At 38.3% G+C, this 19,677-nt stretch overlaps 1 protein-coding gene across 4 annotated transcripts in view; it reads right to left on the reverse strand.

Moving 5' to 3' along the window:
* The window catches only part of Sh3kbp1 (SH3 domain containing kinase binding protein 1), a 336,423-nt gene that overhangs the window by 144,951 nt on the left and 171,795 nt on the right, over positions 1 to 19,677 (reverse strand). For all 4 annotated transcript variants that reach the window (XM_047536039.1, XM_047536036.1, XM_047536037.1 and 1 more), the window contains one exon: positions 9,786 to 9,915. In XM_047536039.1, the coding sequence (XP_047391995.1) occupies positions 9,786 to 9,915 (130 nt within the window). The remainder of the gene's footprint in view (positions 1 to 9,785; positions 9,916 to 19,677) is intronic.

Raw genomic sequence — 19,677 nt, forward strand, 5'->3', positions numbered from 1 at the left:
CCCTTTGGAAGGGAAGAAAAATAACCATTTTCATGTTTATTTGGTGCTACATCTTTTATCTACTGCTGTCCTTCATGTTCATTTTCCCATAAATGTCCCCATGTCATTCTCAGAACACCAGATGACACTCTTGAGCAGTGCAACCAGAAAGTAGACTGTGGACTGGGGCCAGTTCCTGAAGGACTCATTACTAGGACATCATGAGATAAGTGCAAAAAGTATGTAAGTGTGGAAACGACTATAGCATTTAGCAGTGTGCACTGGTGTGACTTCCAATCATATGGCCAGTAGATGCATCCAGGTGAATGGGGCACAGGCCAATCCAGGTGCTGTTAAACTCCTTTGATGAGGCACAGGCAGCACACTGCATGTGGAGTAGTTAAGTGCACTAGGACCATGCATTTGTCCACAGTGGAAGAAAAATAAACTTCAAACAGTTTGAGAAGCATGGTTCTAGCATTCATGTCTGAACCTTCTCTTTTCTCACATCCATATACATACATATACATGCATATGTATATACATGCACTAAAGTTGATGCTCTTCCTTCAGGTGACAGAAGAACGAAGTCTTTTCTAAGTTGCTTCTGTCCGTCCTGTACTTCTGTATAATTTAGCCTATTCTTCTGGCACTGATCAGAGCCATTCTTATCTTTTTTTAATTTAACACATACATGTATAGTGTTTACTATGTAGCAGGAACCATTCTAAGGGCATTATGAGATGAATTCATTCATCTCCTTCCCCCCCAACTTTTGGCAGCCTTATTTCACAACACAAAAGGCTACATATTGGTCCTGCCAAAAAGAAGTCTGCCGTGTGGTGATTAGCTGAATGAGCAAAGCAAAACACCATTTCTGGCATGGACTTTCATGCCAAAATCTTATTTTTTTTTGAACCACGCAATGACAAAATGGTTTAGCAGTTTCTAATAACCCACCGAGAAAAAGCAATAACCATGAGAGGTTGATGTATCTCCCAGAAGCCATCTTCTACTACCCTGGAAGCCCAAAGATACTGGTACAAATACATGTGCCATGACAAATGCTAGTTTACCTTCTCTGCACACATGGTTCATGCATGCAAGTCACATACATGATAAAGGCAGAAAGCAAACAAGAAAGCGTCAGGGACTGGTGGTTGGAATGCTCTTGTAGCGCACACCAAGGAAATGACACTTATCATAGGCAAATAAGTCCATATCCTTGGATCAGAAATTCACACAGACACTTGGCATAAGAGCATAAGCATGTGCAGCTTGGGAAAGGGCAGCTGCATCAAAAAACACAAGTACCCAAATCTTATCTTTACAATTGCCTCCTGCTGTTAAGGTCACTCACTGTAATAGCGTCTGTGGCCCTCCGTCTTTCCAGGTGCAGCTCGATACAGAATTGTCCCTTCAAAGGTAGTCTTTCCTGACAGTGAATGAGAGAAGAGAAGGGGAGAGAAAAAACAAGAGAGGGAGGAAGGGGAAGCAAATGATGGCGAAAGAAGGAAGAGGAAGAGTCTTTAACTGAACTTGCCTTCAATGAATCCGCTGCAAGAGCTTCATCCACAAAATTAATTAGAGACCATTAGGCAGAATTTAAGAAGGCTACAGAATGAGCCCAAAGTCCCCATGCAACCATGATGGCAATGAGCACCCAGATTTGGGGTTTGCCTCTGCAAGTGACTGGCATATAGACTATGCTCAGTTAAAGCCTGGAAGCCATCTCAACATTGTAATTGAAGAACAGGAAAACCTCAATTAACCAGAAGGAATACAATTCACAGATTCATTCCTTCCTTGACTTAATTGTGTAGTACCATCTTCGCTTTGCAGAATTTGACCTAAGCATAAGCCAGATCTAGGCCCATTATCCTTTATCTTCTACCCCTACAGTCCCATATGATAAAAACAGAATGCTCAAGTCCCAAGATTCTAAATGAGAAACAGAATTCTCTTCAAAAGGTTTGTTGGGCTGAGGGTGTAGCTCAGTGGTATTGTACTTGCCTAGCATGTATGAGGCCCTGAATTTGATCCCCAGCACTACATAAATAAATAAATAAATAAGTAAATAAATAAATAAGTAAATAAAGGATTTGTCATCTTCAGAACCTTTAAGCAAGAAAATGTATTAATATACTGGGGAAGGAGGTTCACCAAAGAGGTCTGAAACCAATTCCTCTCAGTGTAAGGGTGTTTCTGCTTAGCATCAAGGACACTAGAAAATCCTGTTTCTTGAAACAACTTAATTGAGGTTTTGCCATATCAGTCATCATGAAACTGTACTTAAGCATGAGGACATGGGACTCACCCAGTGTCAAGAGTCAATTTTTTGTTATAAGTAAAGGTTATCAATATTGTAAGACTGGACATATGATTAAAGCCCAAATATCTTTGGAACCAAGAGTAAGTACAAGAATACACACATATTGCCCCGCTTTGAGTTTTCTCCCGCCCAGCCACCCACCCACAAATACATATACACACACATATACATAGGCCCTACAGAGAGTACCACAAACAGGTAAAATGATTTGCTAAAGGAAAAATTCAATGAAGTCATTACTCAAAGAAATAAGTTCTATTATGGCTTTTGAATTAAATACTCAAACTTGAGGCTAGTCACATCATCATATAGCTTCATAATTAAGTGGGAGGCATGAAAAAGGTAGGCAGTATGTACAGAGAGAGAAGAGAGCAACCCGTCTAACTTCTTAGAAACATTCCACACAAAAATGGGAAAACCAGTAGGAACCATAGTATCAGCTCCAGGGCCTTGTCACTCCTAATATATGAAGGGGTTTGTGAATAATCAGATTAATAACTTAAATGGAATCAGGTATTTCTAATTTCCATGTCATATAGGCATGGTAGTACACCCTCATTTTGAAATCTGCCCTTTTTCACAGATATGCTGCATCCAATTAAAGCAAATACTTAGGCAAATCAAATCACTGGCTATGTAAGAATAATGTAGAGAAACAACAAAGTGTTTCAAATGTTCTTGCTAGACTTGCAGCTCTTGAGGACATTGATGATAAAAGCAGAGAAAGTTAAAAATGGCTGATTTTCATTTGAGCAAATTTTTACTCCACGTCAGGGATTAAATCATTACCACCCCTGAGACACACTACTGTATTGTGAGCCAGGCCCTCTAAAACCAAACAGCAGCCATCCTCTCCATGTCAAAACAAGTATAAGGGGAAAACAATCAATGTTTTGATAATGTTTCCCAAATACAATAGAACTTTCATGTGCCCTTCCACTAAACCAGGTCTCAGAGTCACTGAGACAGATCATGGCTTTGATGTTCTAAATTTGGTCAAGTTTGTCTGCAAAGTCTCCCTGTTGACTGGCAACAAGGCTATCTGGGAGGCAGACTGGGTTGGAGGCTGGGTGAGGACACAAAAGCATTCTATTTGAAATGCAAAAGAAATGGACAAATGGAAAGATCATGAACATGAGTGATGTTTACCTTATTGGGGGAAATACTTTATTGTCAGTATTAAATATGAGTATTTTCAGGCAGTAAACACTATAGAAGGGAAGAAATTTAAAATTCAAACACAAAATCGTATGCTTATGCTAACTTTGCCTGAAACTAGGTTTATGAATTTGCTAACTGCTCTTCACTGCTAATAGAATGTTCATCAAACACAAAATAAATACCATTAAATGCCTCAGAATAGAATTTCTCAGACTGGTTTTTGTTTTCATAGATGAGGAGCACTCAACAATTGGGTTTTTATACCTGGTGAAACACAGTATTTTTGTATCATGGGAATAGTTTGCCATATATTTTAAAAAGTCAGCTTCATCTTGTCTTAGCTTGACATATCACTAAATTAACAAAACCTAAACTTTTAAAAATAAGAAATTAGGAAAATGAGAAGTTCATTTCAAACTAAAAACCCATGCTTATTAATGGTTATAGAAAGAAAATGCAAACTTTCTCTCTCTGAAGATTATGAGAAATAAATGAAAATGTTCCTGTAGTTACAGGATTTAAAAACAACAAAGGAATATTTTTAGTTTTATAACAATGATTTGAAGTTAACTAATGTTTTAAGAATGTTTAAAACTAGGCTGAGGTTGTAGCTCAGTGGTCAGCACTTGCTTAGCATGTGTGAGGCACTGGGTTTGATTCTCAGCACCACATATAAATAAATAAAATAAAGGTCCATCAACAACTAAAAAAAATATTTTTAAAAATGTTTCAGCAGTGTGTAGTAGTGCATGCCTGTAATCCCAGCAGCTGGGGAGGCTGAGACAGGAGGATCACGAGTTCAAAGCCAGCCTTAGCAGAAGCAAGGAGCTAAGCAACTCAGTGAGACCCTGTCTCTAAATAAAATACAAAATAGGACTGGGGATGTGGCTCTGTAGTCGAGTGCCCCAGAGTTCAATCACTAGTACCACCCCCCTAAAAAATGTTTCAAATTGAAGGTACATTTATATCTTAAATGTGAGGCAAACTACGGATGAAAATGAAATTGGACAACAGTCAAATCTGAATTTCTTTGTGCCAAGTTCAAATAACTTATAGAGTTAAGATATTTTGTGATTATAAACATTTGGTGATCAGTTCTATTTAATATTATTTAGTCAATAATAGGATGTGTAGAATTATAAATAAAAACACAATTAAATAGTCATGATCTGTGATCATGATAAAAAATAAGATCAACTTGAGTCAGGTTTGAAATTTGTCAGATGTACTATGAAGAGGTTCCACGTTTACGTAATGGAGACAACAGAGTTTGTATGTGGAAGGCCTGCGTGTTATTCTGGCCTCCATATTCACAAGTCAGGCCACACCCAGGACTTAATTAAACTGGGCAATAGGCTATTATCTGATACAAAACTAAATGATCTCTGAATTCCTTTCTGCCCTTAAAATTCTAATATTATGCCTGTATTACTGATGCAACCACTTGGATGCTTTTTTCCACCTCTATTACTATTATTTTGCAGTGCTGGGGGATTGAACCCAAGGCCTCACATGTGCTACACAAGGGCTTTACCACTGAGCTATAGTTCTAGCCCTGTATGTTTCATTTTTTACAACCCAATTTACTGGACACGTGTGTGTGTGTGTGTGTGTGTGTGTGAGAGAGAGAGAGAGAGAGAGAGAGAGAGAGAGAGAGAGAGACAGAGAGAGAGAGAGAGAGAGAGAGAGAGAGCAAGAAAGATCTGGTATGCTGGTATGTGGTAGTCTACAATGGAGAAATCTATAAATTCAAAGAAACTTGAGATATATCAACTAATCACAATGTACGTACCTTATTTGGATCTAGACTCACACTAACAAATTGTATCAAAAATAAGACTGTTAGGGAAAGCGAATACTTACCACATTTTTAATTATTTTAAGGAATTGCTGCAATTTGGGGTGTATGTGATAATGACATTTTAAGACACCCTTTTATTGATAAATATTGAAATATTTATGGGTGAAATCAAAATATCTGGGATTTGCTTCAAGATTACATGGGAGAAGATTGTGTAGGGCTTTAAAATTGGTCATAGATTGGTAATTGATGAAGCTATGTGATAGGTACACAGGAGTTTAGTACACTAGTCTTACTTTTGCATATGTTAGAAATTTTCTATAATTAAAAGTTCATAAAAATCTTTTTGAAAAACTACTTTTAAGGTTTCATAAAATCTGTGAATGGGAAAGTTTTTCAAATTTAAATATACAGTAAAAAGTTTCTTCCACTACATAACTATGCATCTTCTTCTCTGAGACATAATGTTTAAACCAAAATATCAACCAATATAATTGTCATAGTTCTTTCCTTGATAGACTAGATTATCCTAAACAACAATATAAGAAGTTTAGGGATTTCATAATCAACCACCATATGTAAAAATAAATCAGAGTAAGAAAAAAGCAGGTTCTAACAAAGTTTACCTGTCATTTGAAGATTAAAAAAGTGCCTTTTTAGAGTAATAAATTCATCAGGCATTTATTAAACACTTCCCATATGGCAAGCAGTAATGGCACACTTCTTTAATTAGTATAGTGCTAATGCTTCTTCTGTCACATTCATCCATTAGTATACAAAATTTAATAACTACCTCAAGTACTTTCCTGAAGTAGAAATGTGAAGTATACAAATATGAAATAAGCATGTACACATACAGATGCAGGGGTATGTGTGTGTGAAACAAAAATGTACAAAAATTGATTGTATACAAGTTTCTCTTCATATCAGGATACAGATTTTATTTATCTTTTAAAAACTCACCCTAATGCTTGATAGCATTTAAATTAAAAGGATGATTAAATGACATTCCTGTGATCTCTAAAAATTACCAACATGGTACAAACATTGGAATTTAACTTACCCCAGAGTCACATATTAATTAAGCAATCTCTGTGGGAAAACTAACCGCTGTTTACATAGAGTATTATGTGGGATGTTCTAACAATGACTTTGATTAACTACCTTTTAGTTCATACCAGAGAAAAAGCTAGATGTCCTTTGTGCATTCCCTACATTTTGCATTTTTCAGTTTTAGGACAAAAGTAAATATGAATTTATGATGATAAGAGATGTTATCACTGGGTGAAGTATACATGGGATCTTACTGTACAGTTTTGTGCTTATTTTTACAACTTCTATGAATCTATATTTCAAAACAAGAATAAGGAGGATGAATTTTATCTTTATGTATATCTATAGAGCATCAATTAAAAACAATAAATAAAATAGAAGGGAGACCAACGGAATAGAGGAAAGGGAACAGGAGGAGGGGAGGAAAGAGGAGGTACTGGGGACTGAAGTGGAGCAAATCATATTTTGTGCATGTATGATTATGTCAAAATGAATCCCAATATTATGTGTAATTATAATACACTAATAAAGACATTTGTAAAAGAATAAGTAGATTCATTCTAAAACCAAAGGTTCTGCTTAGACAAATCCTACCAATATGTATAATTTCTGCAAGCAATCTGATCTGATTATATAAATTTTAATAAGATCACATGCTGAAGCAAATCCAGAATGTAAATCGCTACTGAAAATCTTTCAGAACACTGATAGATACTATTTCTTGATATCAGAGGACTATTTCATTTAGCAAGCTACAGGGACATTATTCTCACACCTACTCTTCAATGAAGCTCCTTGTGACCAACCCACTCTCCACATTGCCACAGGACTGGCCTCTCTGCCTTTGTACCCACTTTTCCTCTGATGCCAGAACCTAGGGTTCTTCTCTGAACAACAGAGGATCTATGTGGCCACTTTCTGCAAGGTAAGCTTACTGAGGGTAGGAGCCCTGCTCTGAATCTTCAATGCCTCACACAGTGTCATAGTAACAATAGGGATTCAACAAAGGTTGAATGAATGAAGAAAGGAGAAGAGAAAGGATGGATGAATGGATCCAGACAGACAGGTGGAGAGATAGGCCCTCTTTTCCTTAACTATACATGCAGGAAGACTACAAAAGCCATTTTGCTTTTATCAGAAGAACGCATCCTTGTTAGGAGTTCATGCTTCTCCAGGTACCTCAAAATCCCCCCAACATGGCTACTGAAATTTTGTGGCTCTCCTGGTCCTGAAATGGAGGGCTAGCAACTGAATGAGTGCTGGGAAGCATGTGTGAGGGAAGGTCAGATGATTGGAAGACCTTTCCACTCAGCCTCCTAATTCTACACTAGGAATTCCAGTACCACATCCTTTGAGCTGAGAGTTTGGGCATGGTCGGTTGTTCAAATTATTGACTTAGAATGTGTGAGAGACTGTTTCAATAGCTCCAAAACTACAAGAGGCACTCTTCTCTGTTTCTTCAGCTCTGAGAGCATAGTTAAGATGGCATAAAGCTCTCCCAAAGAGGATTCTAATATCTCCCCCAAATCTCAACATCAGTACAGGAATCCCAAAATCATTTCCAAGTGCAGACATGATGCTTCAGTGACCACAGCATCAATGAGTAAGCAAACAGCTTCAAGCTGCTAAACACTAACTGGTTATGTCCCACCCAATTATCTTGATTAACAATGAGAACTACCATTCATTAAGGGCCTTCCATGGGTAAGGTGGCTGATATATATTATTGCTCTTGGCACTCATATTTTATTTCCTCATGATCTGATTTGGTCCTTCCTCCAAAAAAGCACATTTAATCCACAATGTCCCTGGGGTATAGAATTGTTATTATAGGACATAATTACCATGTATGATACTATGGTATACTATGGTATCATACATGTATGGTATCATACAAAAAAGACACTATGGCAGCTAAAATTCTTATGTGGATTTGGCGTGCAGTAGTGATTCTCACAATCCTACACATTAACAGGGTCATGTTATTGGAAAACCCCTCTGCCCTAAGCCAGAAATGGCAGCAGGAGTTCCAGGATACTTCATGTGCTCCAAAATCCTCTCTCAGTCCTTCCTTTCATAGCCTTCAGGATGAAATGGCGTTCAGGGTAGGAGGGTCCCAGGCTTTAGCAGTGGAGGAAGAGCTACTGCTGAAGCTACTGAGCCAACCAGCCAGTGCAACTATATCTATATATGTCAGGCTATGTGATCCAGAGCTGCTGAGACAACAAGCAAAAGAGGTCACCTAGCACTCTCTGGAACTGACTTTACTTCCAAATCAGGCATCTGTCCAATCATGCTATTGGATAAATAAAAGAGACATCAAGCCAACATAAGAACACCACTCAAGTCAGATTTTTCCAGATGGAAAAGGAAGACATTGAAGAATTATTTTGGCAAGACTGAGCTGTCCTCCTCTTATTGAGAAGTCAGCAACCTCAGGTAGTGTCGCACCACTAAGACACAGTTAAGCCTCCTACAACATTCACGCCCATGACCTTGGCTCAACACGGCACAAGATAAACACAGACGCCCACATGGGAAGTTGGGTTAGCGACTGGGAGAACAAAGCTTCCCGGTCCTGACCTTTTGCTCCATGAGCTGGAAAGGGCAGCAGAGAAACTGGAGGAAGACCTTCAGGCCCTGGAGAAAGAAAGACCTGAAGTTCGTTCTCACCATTGCAGAAGGAAACGCATGCTCACTCAAGGTGGGGCCTGGACTCTTAATATGAGTCAGACATTTTTTTTGGTACTGGGGATTGAACCCAGGGGTGCTTTTTACCACTGAGCTATATCCCCAGTCCTTTTTTATTTTGAGACAGAGGCCCACTGAGTTGCTGAGGGCCTCACTAAATTGCTGGGGCTGGCCTCAAACTTGCAATCCTCCTGCCTCAGCCTCTCAAGCTGCTGAGATTACAGGTGTGCACTACGTGCCCAGCATTTCTTCTCATGCTTTTAAGGGAATTAGCATGCACTTCTCTGGTGAACAGTACTTCTTGTCACCAATTATATATATACATATATATATATGTATGTATGTATGTGTGTGTGTAGGGGGGTGTGGGGGTGTGTGTGTGTATGTCATTTTTCTCCATGTTCTACAAGGGACACTGAGAAATACTAACAATCTTATTGGGTTCATTTAAAGAATAATTATGAACTTATGGTAAACAACATTCTAGAAGTATATGGAAGCACAGCTGCATAAGCCACCCATGAGGCAGCACTACCATGGTATGAGAACTGACAGTCACCTATCCAGAGATGTATGGAATGTATGGCTGCAGGTCAGACCTCTGTAGTGATGAACTTACTAAACCACAGTGGGTTAAGGTAGTACAACCGACAAAATACCCATGAGCTTTTATCATAGCCTCTCAACATAGGATACAGTACAGAAGAGAAGCTCGAGCAGAGCCCAATAGTCTCCCCCATTTCCTGTTTGTGGAGTGGACTTCCTTACTTGACTTGGACATCTGCTCATCCTGGGAAATGCCGAGTTCATCTGACTCCCCTGACAGCTCCTTTATGAAGTTGGAAGGAAACATTCCAGTCTTCCCATTGAGAACACCTTCCCACCATCCTTCCTCCACCTGTATAGATGCAAAGAGAAGAACAGAGATGCAGACTCAGGTTAGACAAGCGGGTTTTTATCTCCCATTTGAATGATGTGAAAGGGAGCCCACACAAGGATAAGAGGATGGACCCAAAACTTAAAAATTACCAGAGAACCAGAAAGCAAGTCACATGATCTTGAGATTCAGACTAAGGAAGGGTGGGGGTGGTTAATCTGTGGTCCACAAATGTAAGTGGACAACAATGAACACACATTTTCATTAGTCTCTAACTGAAATTTGGCATTTGATTATGAATGTAGGTGACATAAGAGGACCTGTGACTCATCACCAAACAAATCACAGATATTTTCATATCATATCACATGTTGTGGGTATCTTAAAATACTATTTGTACTCACTGTTACCTTGAAATGGTGGTGTAAGTTATTCTACCTGCTAGGATACCCTTGTTATTTAACATTTTAAGAGGAAAACACATAGATTACTATATCAAAATTTGCTTTTAAAATAATTTCATAGCTACTTTAATACAAATAGTTCCCTTTGGAACCCTATGTGTTTTTTAAATTTTTTTGTTCTAATTAGTTATACATGACAGTAGAATGCATTTTGACACATCATACATAAATGGAGTATAACTTCTTATTCTTCTGGTTGTATGTGATGTAGAGTTACACCAGTTGTGTAATTGTATATGCACATAGGGCGATTATGTTCAATTCATTTTAGTATCATTCCTACCCCCGTGCCCTCTCCCCTTCCTTCACTCTCTTCTGTCTAATCCAAAGTACCTCTATACTTCCCCTGCACCCCCTACCTTATTGTGAATTAGCATCTGAGTATCAGAGAAAACATCTGACCTATCATTCTTTGAGACTGGTTTATTTTGCTTAGCATGCTATTATCCAGTAGAACCCTCTGTGTTTTATTTTATGCATTTAAAATTATCATTTAAAAACTGAGAATGGTTGTCCCAGATTACCAAAACCAAGTAGACAACCTAACAAGAACAGTTAAGAATTCAATTAAAAGGTAGAAAGATTTCCAATAGGTTTCTAGATGTCCCTAGAATGAACTGGAAGGGGATGAAGGGAGGTATGGAGAGTAGTGAGACTGCAGTCATCTGGGCAGGGAATGAAGGTTAGATCAGGGGAGCAGTGAGAATGGCCTGGCAGATTTGGATTTGAGAAAATGAGGTATGAACTGGCCTTGAGTGATCAATTATCTGGTACAAATAAGAGAAGGATGGTAAAAAATAAGTCATCTCAAAATTTTGTGCTATAATCACTAACAGAACAGCAGAAGTCAGAATAGTGAGGAAAATAAGTTCATTTAGAGAACAAACAAGTATTAAATTACCAATATGATGCAGAATAATGGAAAGAAACCTAGAACCTTTGAAATATTTTTACTATGTGCATGTACTACCAGCTCAAATCAATACATACAATTTAAGAGCTAAAATAATTCAAACACAACCAAAAAGAAAATCAGAGTCAAAAGCCCAGTTCAAATCCTATCCTGAAACTTGTGTGATTTTATTCTATTTTTCCCTACCAAAATGAACCCCACTTTTACAACCTGTAGAATGGGGACAACTAACACATGTCACAGTTGTCATATTAAGGCAGGATCTTGATCCTTATTAGAGGTTTATGCATGATGGTTCTACACTAAGGACTGGAGATACAGAACTATGTAGGATATGTCTTTATTTTTCCTTAAAAAGGTGACAATATACCAAGACAGAAAGGTGTGACTAACAAACTAGCAATGTAAGGTAAATGAAATGAGAAAATACCATGACTTAGCACAAATCCAACTTGTTATACAAAGTCAAGTTCAGTGAGATCTGAGATGCTAAAGGAAGGCTTTGAGAAAAGAGAAGACACAAGAAAGGAAAAACAACAGTTAAGATTAGGAGAGAGGGCACATAAGGCATTCCAGAAAAGGGGAAGCTGACAAAGCCTGTGGAATGGAGATAGCCAGAACGATTTGTTTAGAGCATTTGTTAGGGATACAGACTTGTAGAGCAGAGATTACATTTACGTGACCACAAATTCTTCAGGAAAGAATGCAGACGATAGCATCCATGTAAAACTGTCCCAGTGACTATTGAATACCAACTCGTGGCATTAACAGCATTTCCACTGAAATCATTCCATGTTTCTATGCCAACTCAACTGATATGTATTATTTTTTCAAGGAGCTTTTTATAGGATTAAGATGGTTAGGAAGATTTGCTATGAGCCTGCATATCAATAGTCACAGGATTTGTAGCATGGAGTCCTTTGTGCTATTCTTGAATAAGGAACCATAAAATGACCTTCTTCCTCCCAGGAATCACAGGGCAGGAGGGGAAAACCAAGGGCATGAACCACAAATGAGCGATCTGTGGCACAGTTCCTGACTGCGCAGGGCAGCTGGGCTAATTCCATGCCATTCAGTTTGATGATGTCTGAAATGTTCCTGTTCCTGGTAATAAGCAGCTCTAGTTGGAGATCCCTGAGGGAAGCACTCCTGATGTGTAGGATCAGCAGGCTGCCTGCTGGGAAAACAGGGGTTATCTTCACCTCACCACACCCCCAGATGCCTGTATCACTGTCATAACACAGTCTGAGAGGAGTGTCTTATGGGAAAAAGGCAGAGGTCTATCATTAGCCATGCAGTGAGTGGAGGGGCAGACAATAAAATCACTGCTCATTGCCTGAGGGATACACTTCCCATCATAGGTGCCATGGGCACAAGCCTATTTCTTTGTGAGCTGAGCATTGGGGAGGGGGTGGCCTCAGGACCAATGACAGCTGTTCTGTACTATTTCTTCCTTCACACTGCTGCTTTGGGCTCAAGATCGAGTCTGGAGATATGAGAAAAATGATCCTCACTCTCACACTATTCCCTTTCAGAGATATTCTAGTTCAACTTCCTGCATAAAGACAAGGATACTGAAGCCCAGAGTGATGACATTTCTTTACTTATTCATCCCAAGAGTAAAACACAGTGACTTACACTGAATGAATGAATGGGAAATCATTGAGACTACATTTGCATGACCACAAATTCTCCATGGGGGCCTATCAAGTCCTGATGCCCCATAAAAGAATTTTTTTTCCTTCCTTTGAGGAACAAAAGGGACCAAGAGACCCTACTCTATTGTTCACTGTTCTTAATTAGGTCCTGTCATGCCTTGTTCTGTGTGGCCCTCTGTGTGGCACCATTCTGCTGATACTTAATGAATGAATATTTAATCTATCTTGCATTGGCCCAGGACCTCAAGACAGATTGGTGAATGAAACAGATGAAGACCCCATCCTTGAGAAGCATCTGCGATAAAAGAGAGAAACACGCAGAACTTGTACACCTCTTGCCTGGAAATCAAGTTGGCTTTTGTTGATGTTTCTGCATTTAAAGAAAGATATGCATCCCTTTTTAATAAAGTCACCAAGGGCTTAAATTTCTCTCCCAAGCAAAGTGGTAGAAGGTGGCAGATGCCTACCTTCTCTCCACCCCCACTCATAAATAGCCTTCTGCGCCTTAGCTCTAGGCTGAGCACAAAACCCACCTGTGTCCCTCTGTGATCAACCTGACCAGCTCTGGGGCCCATGGCTATGCCCTAAGAGCAAACTCTGTCTTTGGTCCAGAGTTGGGAGCAGGGCAGCTTCCTTCTGGTGATGTTTGATAAAGGTCAGGTAAAACCACTTACACAGTTTTTATTCCAGTGCCCTGCAATTTTCAGGTCCTTATGATCAACAGCATCTAAGTGGGTTCAGGGCTCAAGGAAGTGGTTTCTAGATCATAACCCTGTTAGAAGCTGAGAAAACAACCGGGTGAATTTCAACACCTTGTACCACCCAATTATGCAAACATAATCCACATTTGTAAGGTGGGAAAGAGGATGACTGGAAATGAAAAGATGATGTGCTTTCCCATGGGTAACTAATTTGGAACAGCTCATATTTATTATCCTTGAAGATTTTTACCTGTTAACTGTACTGAGAAGGGAACAGTGGGTTTACCAAGTCTAAAATCTACCTGAGGGTACAAGTAGCCAGACAGAAAAATCCACTTAATTAAGGACTGCTATAGCTTGTTTTCATTCATGACTACTTTGTTCTCCAAACAAAAAAAAAAAGCAGAAAAACTGGAAGGGTGGGTCTGGAGAAAGCAACTGGTAGAGAGAGAGATACACAGGCCAGTGAAGTCAGATTCATTGTTCCGAGAGTGGGTTTTACCATTCTTTCTATAAAGGAAAATTGACATATCAAACTCCAAGGGAAGGTCCACATTGAAACATTCATAAAATCTTCCTCAAAAATATTTCAGATATAATTAAATGAGGATTTCAAAGTTTTTTCTCCTATCTGTGAAAGGGAAGGGAAGGTATTTTGAACATTTTCAACCACCAGAAAAATATTAATATCATTTTTAAAGTTTTTATAATTGAGATATCATTTCTACCAATGCACAGATAATAACAGTACATTGGTCAGTTTTGATAAATGGTCACTGTATCCTACACCTCTATCAACAAACAGGCCATTTTCATCACTCTGAAAAATTCCCTTGGGCCCCTTCTTAGTCAATCCATCTCAAAGCAATCACTAATCTCATTTCAATCATTTTTGATTGATTTTGCATTTTCTAGAACTTCATATAAACATGTGAAGACATAGTTGGACTTTTGAATACTGCTGAAAAAAAACACAAATTGTTTCTGAAAAGCATCTTTTTCTATCAGTGGAACTAATGGAAAAAAACTTCAAGGGGGCCACTTCCTGAAGACATAAATGCCTACATTATTTTCCATTTTAGTTGCTTTAAATAACTATCCTGTTGGTTTTAGTACATGGAAAGCTGGTTATGCCAAACATAAACAAGAATTATCTAAATGCCTCCTGGACCAATGTTTTCCCCCAATTCATGCAAAGTTCACCTCTTGTTGGCCAGAATATTCCATACACACGAGAGTTGAATTTTCCCCTTCCCTCATTCTTCCAACAGCAAGTTTATTCCACATGAAAGAGAAATCTATAGTTGAAAATGAAATTATTTAAGAAAACACATGATTTCTATTTAAGACTTAAGCAAATTCTGCCTAACAAGACAGAGCAACATCCATACTTCATCAGAGTGGAAAGGGTTTCTGTCAGAACTTCTGGAGACATTCCTCAGCAGTGCTTGACATTTCGGTTCTTCCCAATAGTCACAGGCTGGTCTGCAGGTCCCAAAATTCCTAAGTGACTCTATGCTAAGGTCTTACCATCATCCCAATTTGAAAATATGAACAAAAAGAGGAAATTTGAGCCAGCAAGATGACTTTTCTGATGAGTCAAGAGCCTCAAGTTTTGTCCTGTCACTATTGCCAGGTGCAAAATTTGCTTATGGGGATATGTTAACCTTAGAAAAATCCCTAGGGAAGGAACCTTTAAATGAATGGGTGTTCCTTTGAAAGTTCTGTGTGGGCAGCACTATACCTTTTATCCCAACTCTATTTTTATTGCATCCACCAGCACCTGCTACACCCTGTTTGTTACAAACCTTCACAGGTTACCCCCTACTTCAGAGAAAGGCTGTATTGAACTAACATTCCATCCTCTCTCCAGACTAGCCCAGCATCTGACACAATACAACCTGTGCCTAAAGATTTGGTCCAAATATTGCTTATTTTTCATGTGTCCAGTTGAAATTTCACCTATTCTAGGAAGCATCTTCTTCATCCTCAATGAGACTCCCATCTTTCAATTCTGTGCTCATTCATCAATAACATTATTTGCCACTCTGATAATAATGTGGGGTTTTAGTTACCTTCTTAGTCATCTACATCCTACCCTCCCTGAGTAGACTGAGCCTGTTTCAAATCTCTGAATTGTCATAAACATGATTTCTTTAAGAATGTAAGCACTGAAATTTTTGATAAATTCCATAGCTAGACAAATCTGTTGTACATACATTTGAACTTGCAAATATGTTACTTTTATGTGGTTTTGGCCTATTTTGGGTGCTGATGATTCAAATCTAATTACTTTCTCTTCGAAACATGGCTTCCCTTTCCTTAAAATGAAAACTTTACCATCTTTGCACATTGGGAACTCAGAAGTGTTCACTCCTAAATCTCTTGGGGAATAAAATGTAGAACAACTTGAGCTCTTTGGGTGATCACATTCTAATAAATAGATTTGATACTAATATTATCCTTTTTTTGAAAATGGATAGGAGTTCTAGAGCAAGTCAGTGTCTTAATGGGTAAGAAAGGAGGTATGTCTGGATCACAATTAACCAATCAGTTTTTTAATTGCCTGATTTCTCATGAGCAAAAATGAAATGAGGATGAACTGCACATCCACACCAACAAAGATTATCTGAGTTACAGTTTTGAAGCATTTCAAGGGCCTTCTTAACGCCAGCTGAGTGAACCAAGTTTCCTTCTCTGGAAACAAAATGGAAGATGTGGGTGCTTTTTGAACATACAAGTTATCACCTTTGCAAACCACAAATCAGGTTAGGCTTTTACCCACAGATTGCAGCCATCACTCTCCAGCCAGCCTCAAAAACTAACCATAAAGAACACATAAAAGCCAAAATCTCTGAATATTCCTCAGGTCACCACTGAGAGAGAATAGTAAAGACCAAGTTCATTCAACACAAGAAGAAAGGCAGCTACTTACCCAGACAGATAACAGACAGGAAAAAAACAAAGCTGCTTCAATGCACTCCAACACCCTTCCCCTACTCCAGAGGACCTAAAATCTGCTTTTCCTGGTAGTCTTGTCTATACACCATCTCTGTTCTTCTATAATTAGAATTTCACCTGCATCTCCCTGTCCTCTCCACTCTGGACTAAAATAACTCAAATATGTGTTCACAATAACTTCTTTAGAAATATCAATCCAGGGCACCACAAAAAATAATAAATAAATAAATATAAATAAAAATATCAACCCAGAACCAGGCATGGTGATACACACCTATAATCACACCTGCATGGGAGGCTAAGGCAGAAGGAACACAAGTTCCAGGCCAGCCCAGGCAAGTTAGTGAGACTCTGTCTCAAAATTTTTTAAAAAAGGGCTAAGGATGTAGCTTGCCTAGCATGCCTGAGGCCCTGGATTCAAACCTTAGTAATGCACTTCCCAAAAAACATCAATCAATGTAGGAATTTGAGCCTGTTATTTTCTTTTTGAATTGGCAACACTAGGTTCACCTTGATGGGTTTTCCCACAGCAGTACCACCACTCTCCAGCTGGGAGGCAGAAGCAGGGTGAGTATTTTCTTGAGCAAACTATGTTGTCAACTCCAGGACCACCACTTACTCTCCTTTCTGCCACCAAGACTGAGGGCTGCAAACTGGTAGATGACTTCCGCCAGATGAGTGAGTGGTTCATCCTACCAAGGATCAGAGTTGTTTCTTCCAAAACCTGCTTAAGCTCATTGTTTGTTATTGGTATCAAAGACTTGGTTAAATAACATAAAAATATATAGATGTGAAAGAGTTAGTTTGAAGGTTAAAAGGAAAACCACTGCCAGAGCCAGATATGGTGGCACATGCCTATAATCCCAGGAGCTCAGGAGGCTATGGCAGAAGGATCACAAGTTCATAGCCAGACTCAGCAACTTAGTAAGGGCCTAAGTAAGTCAGTGAGACCCTATCTCTCAATAAAATATAAAAAAGGGCTGGGGATATGATTCAGTGGTTAAGTGCCCCTGGGTTCAATGCCTGGTACTAAAAAGGAAGAAAAGAAAGAAAGAAAGAAAAGAAAGATGGGAAAGAAAGGAAGGAAGGAAGGAAGGAAGGAAGGAAGGAAGGAAGGAAGGAAGGAAGGAAGGAAGGAAGGAAAAAAGAAAGAAAGGGAGGGAGGGAGAGAAAGAAAGAAAAGAAAGAAAAAAAGAAAAGAAAAGAAAGAAAGAAAGGAAGGAAGGAAGAAAGAACACTGCCAAATTAGGTGTGAACAAGACAACTAAAAAAGACTGGGGGTGGGAGGCTATGGAACTTTAGAAGGATATGTACTTTAATTGCTTCACTTATATTGTTTTTAATGCACATTAAAGAAACCAATTGGAATTGTAGAGGAGGCACTGCGGATACACAAAGAAAGGAACTCGACTCAGCAAACCCATGTTCAGGTAAAAGGCCTTGACCCTATATCATGATGTGACCCTACATCATGATGTTACACTGATAAAAGACAAATAAATATATACTGTGAGATTTTAAGCTAAAATTAAATATGGTAGATGCATATCATTTTTGAGGATTCTCTACTTGATTCAGATGTTTCAAGAAACGAGTCCATACATCAAAAATCCGTCTAAGAGTTGTCTGTCAGGGCCAAAACTCTGTGCGTGCGTGTGTGTGTGTGTGTGTGTGTGTGTGTGCGCAATACTTAGTAAAAATTAATCTATTATTCAATAAGAATATAATCTAATATGTACATATACAGTGTGTTATATTTTGATTAATAGATTAATTATATATTATTATAAAGTTATTATTATAGTTTTACCTTAATCTGTCCCTTTGATTTAAAAGTTGTGATTTATTTGGGGATTTTGTTTATTTTGTTTTTAGTCTTCAGTATAATTAGAGAAAAGTCACCAATTACCACTTATACAACATTTACTGTCACAGAAAAAGACAGCTTTCATATTATACAATGACAATGGCCCAATATTTGAAATATTACACATAAATTGGAATAATAAAGAATTAATTTTATAATTTTAAAAATATGGATTAAAAGATTAGCCTTTATGGAAATATCACAGACCCTATGGCTATTTTTCTTTTTTCCTGATGAAAACAAGCCCAGAATAAAAACTAACACTCAACTGGCAGTGAGTGAAAAGGAGCTTGGTATTTCAGGTGGTAAAGGTCTCTTAGCATCTTGGTGGGTACAGGCACAGCAACCCACCCTTGATTTCCCAGTAGCCAACAGGCAGGCAAAAGTGGGCAATATTTCTCAGAAAGGTAGCAACCACATTCCTTGTCTTCATTTGTATTTTTCTTAAGCATTATTACAGCATTAAAGGAAAAATCATCCATTATGACAGGACCATTTTCAATTCTTGCTCCCATTTAGTCTTTGATTACATGCATATAGATATATTTTACATGATTATACCCCAGTGTACACAACTTTGTGTTTTGATCTGTTCATTTATTTTGCAAAAAAAATTTCAGGCATTATTCCAGGTACTATGAATATAAAGATAGATAAAACCCAGGTCCCTAGCATTGAAAAGTTCTCAGCTTAGTGGAATATAACAGATAATTATAAGGTAAATATCACAATAAATACATACTTAAAGGCCTCTGTGTTTACTATCTTAATGGTTTTACAATCTTTTAGCTGAATAATACAACTTAATTCCCTTTCTTGATTATCTTTCATTATCACAAACACTGCTGCAATTACCATGTTTCCCGTGTGTTTTTTCTTTTATTAACCATTTTCTGCACATAAATTCTTATGAATGAGATCACTGAGTCAAAGAGTATTATTCAGATTTTTTTGTAGCTCTTCACATACCTTGCTAAATAGCTTCATCTAAGTATCACACACATTTGCAAATAAATCAGTCTAAGCTTGCAACAGTCTTACCACTGAACACTTTCTTAGGTATTCATAAGTAGAAATCCATTTTTGTCTTAATTTATACTTCTTTAATTAATAGCAGGGAGAAATATTTTCTTACGGTTAAGATTTTTCCCCTCCTGGGAGTTGGGCACGGTGGTGCACACTTGTAATCCCAGTGGCTCAGGAGGCTGAGGCAGGAGGA

The sequence above is a fragment of the Sciurus carolinensis genome, chromosome X, assembly GCF_902686445.1.
Source record: "Sciurus carolinensis chromosome X, mSciCar1.2, whole genome shotgun sequence".
In the NCBI taxonomy this organism is placed as follows: Eukaryota; Metazoa; Chordata; class Mammalia; order Rodentia; family Sciuridae; genus Sciurus; species Sciurus carolinensis.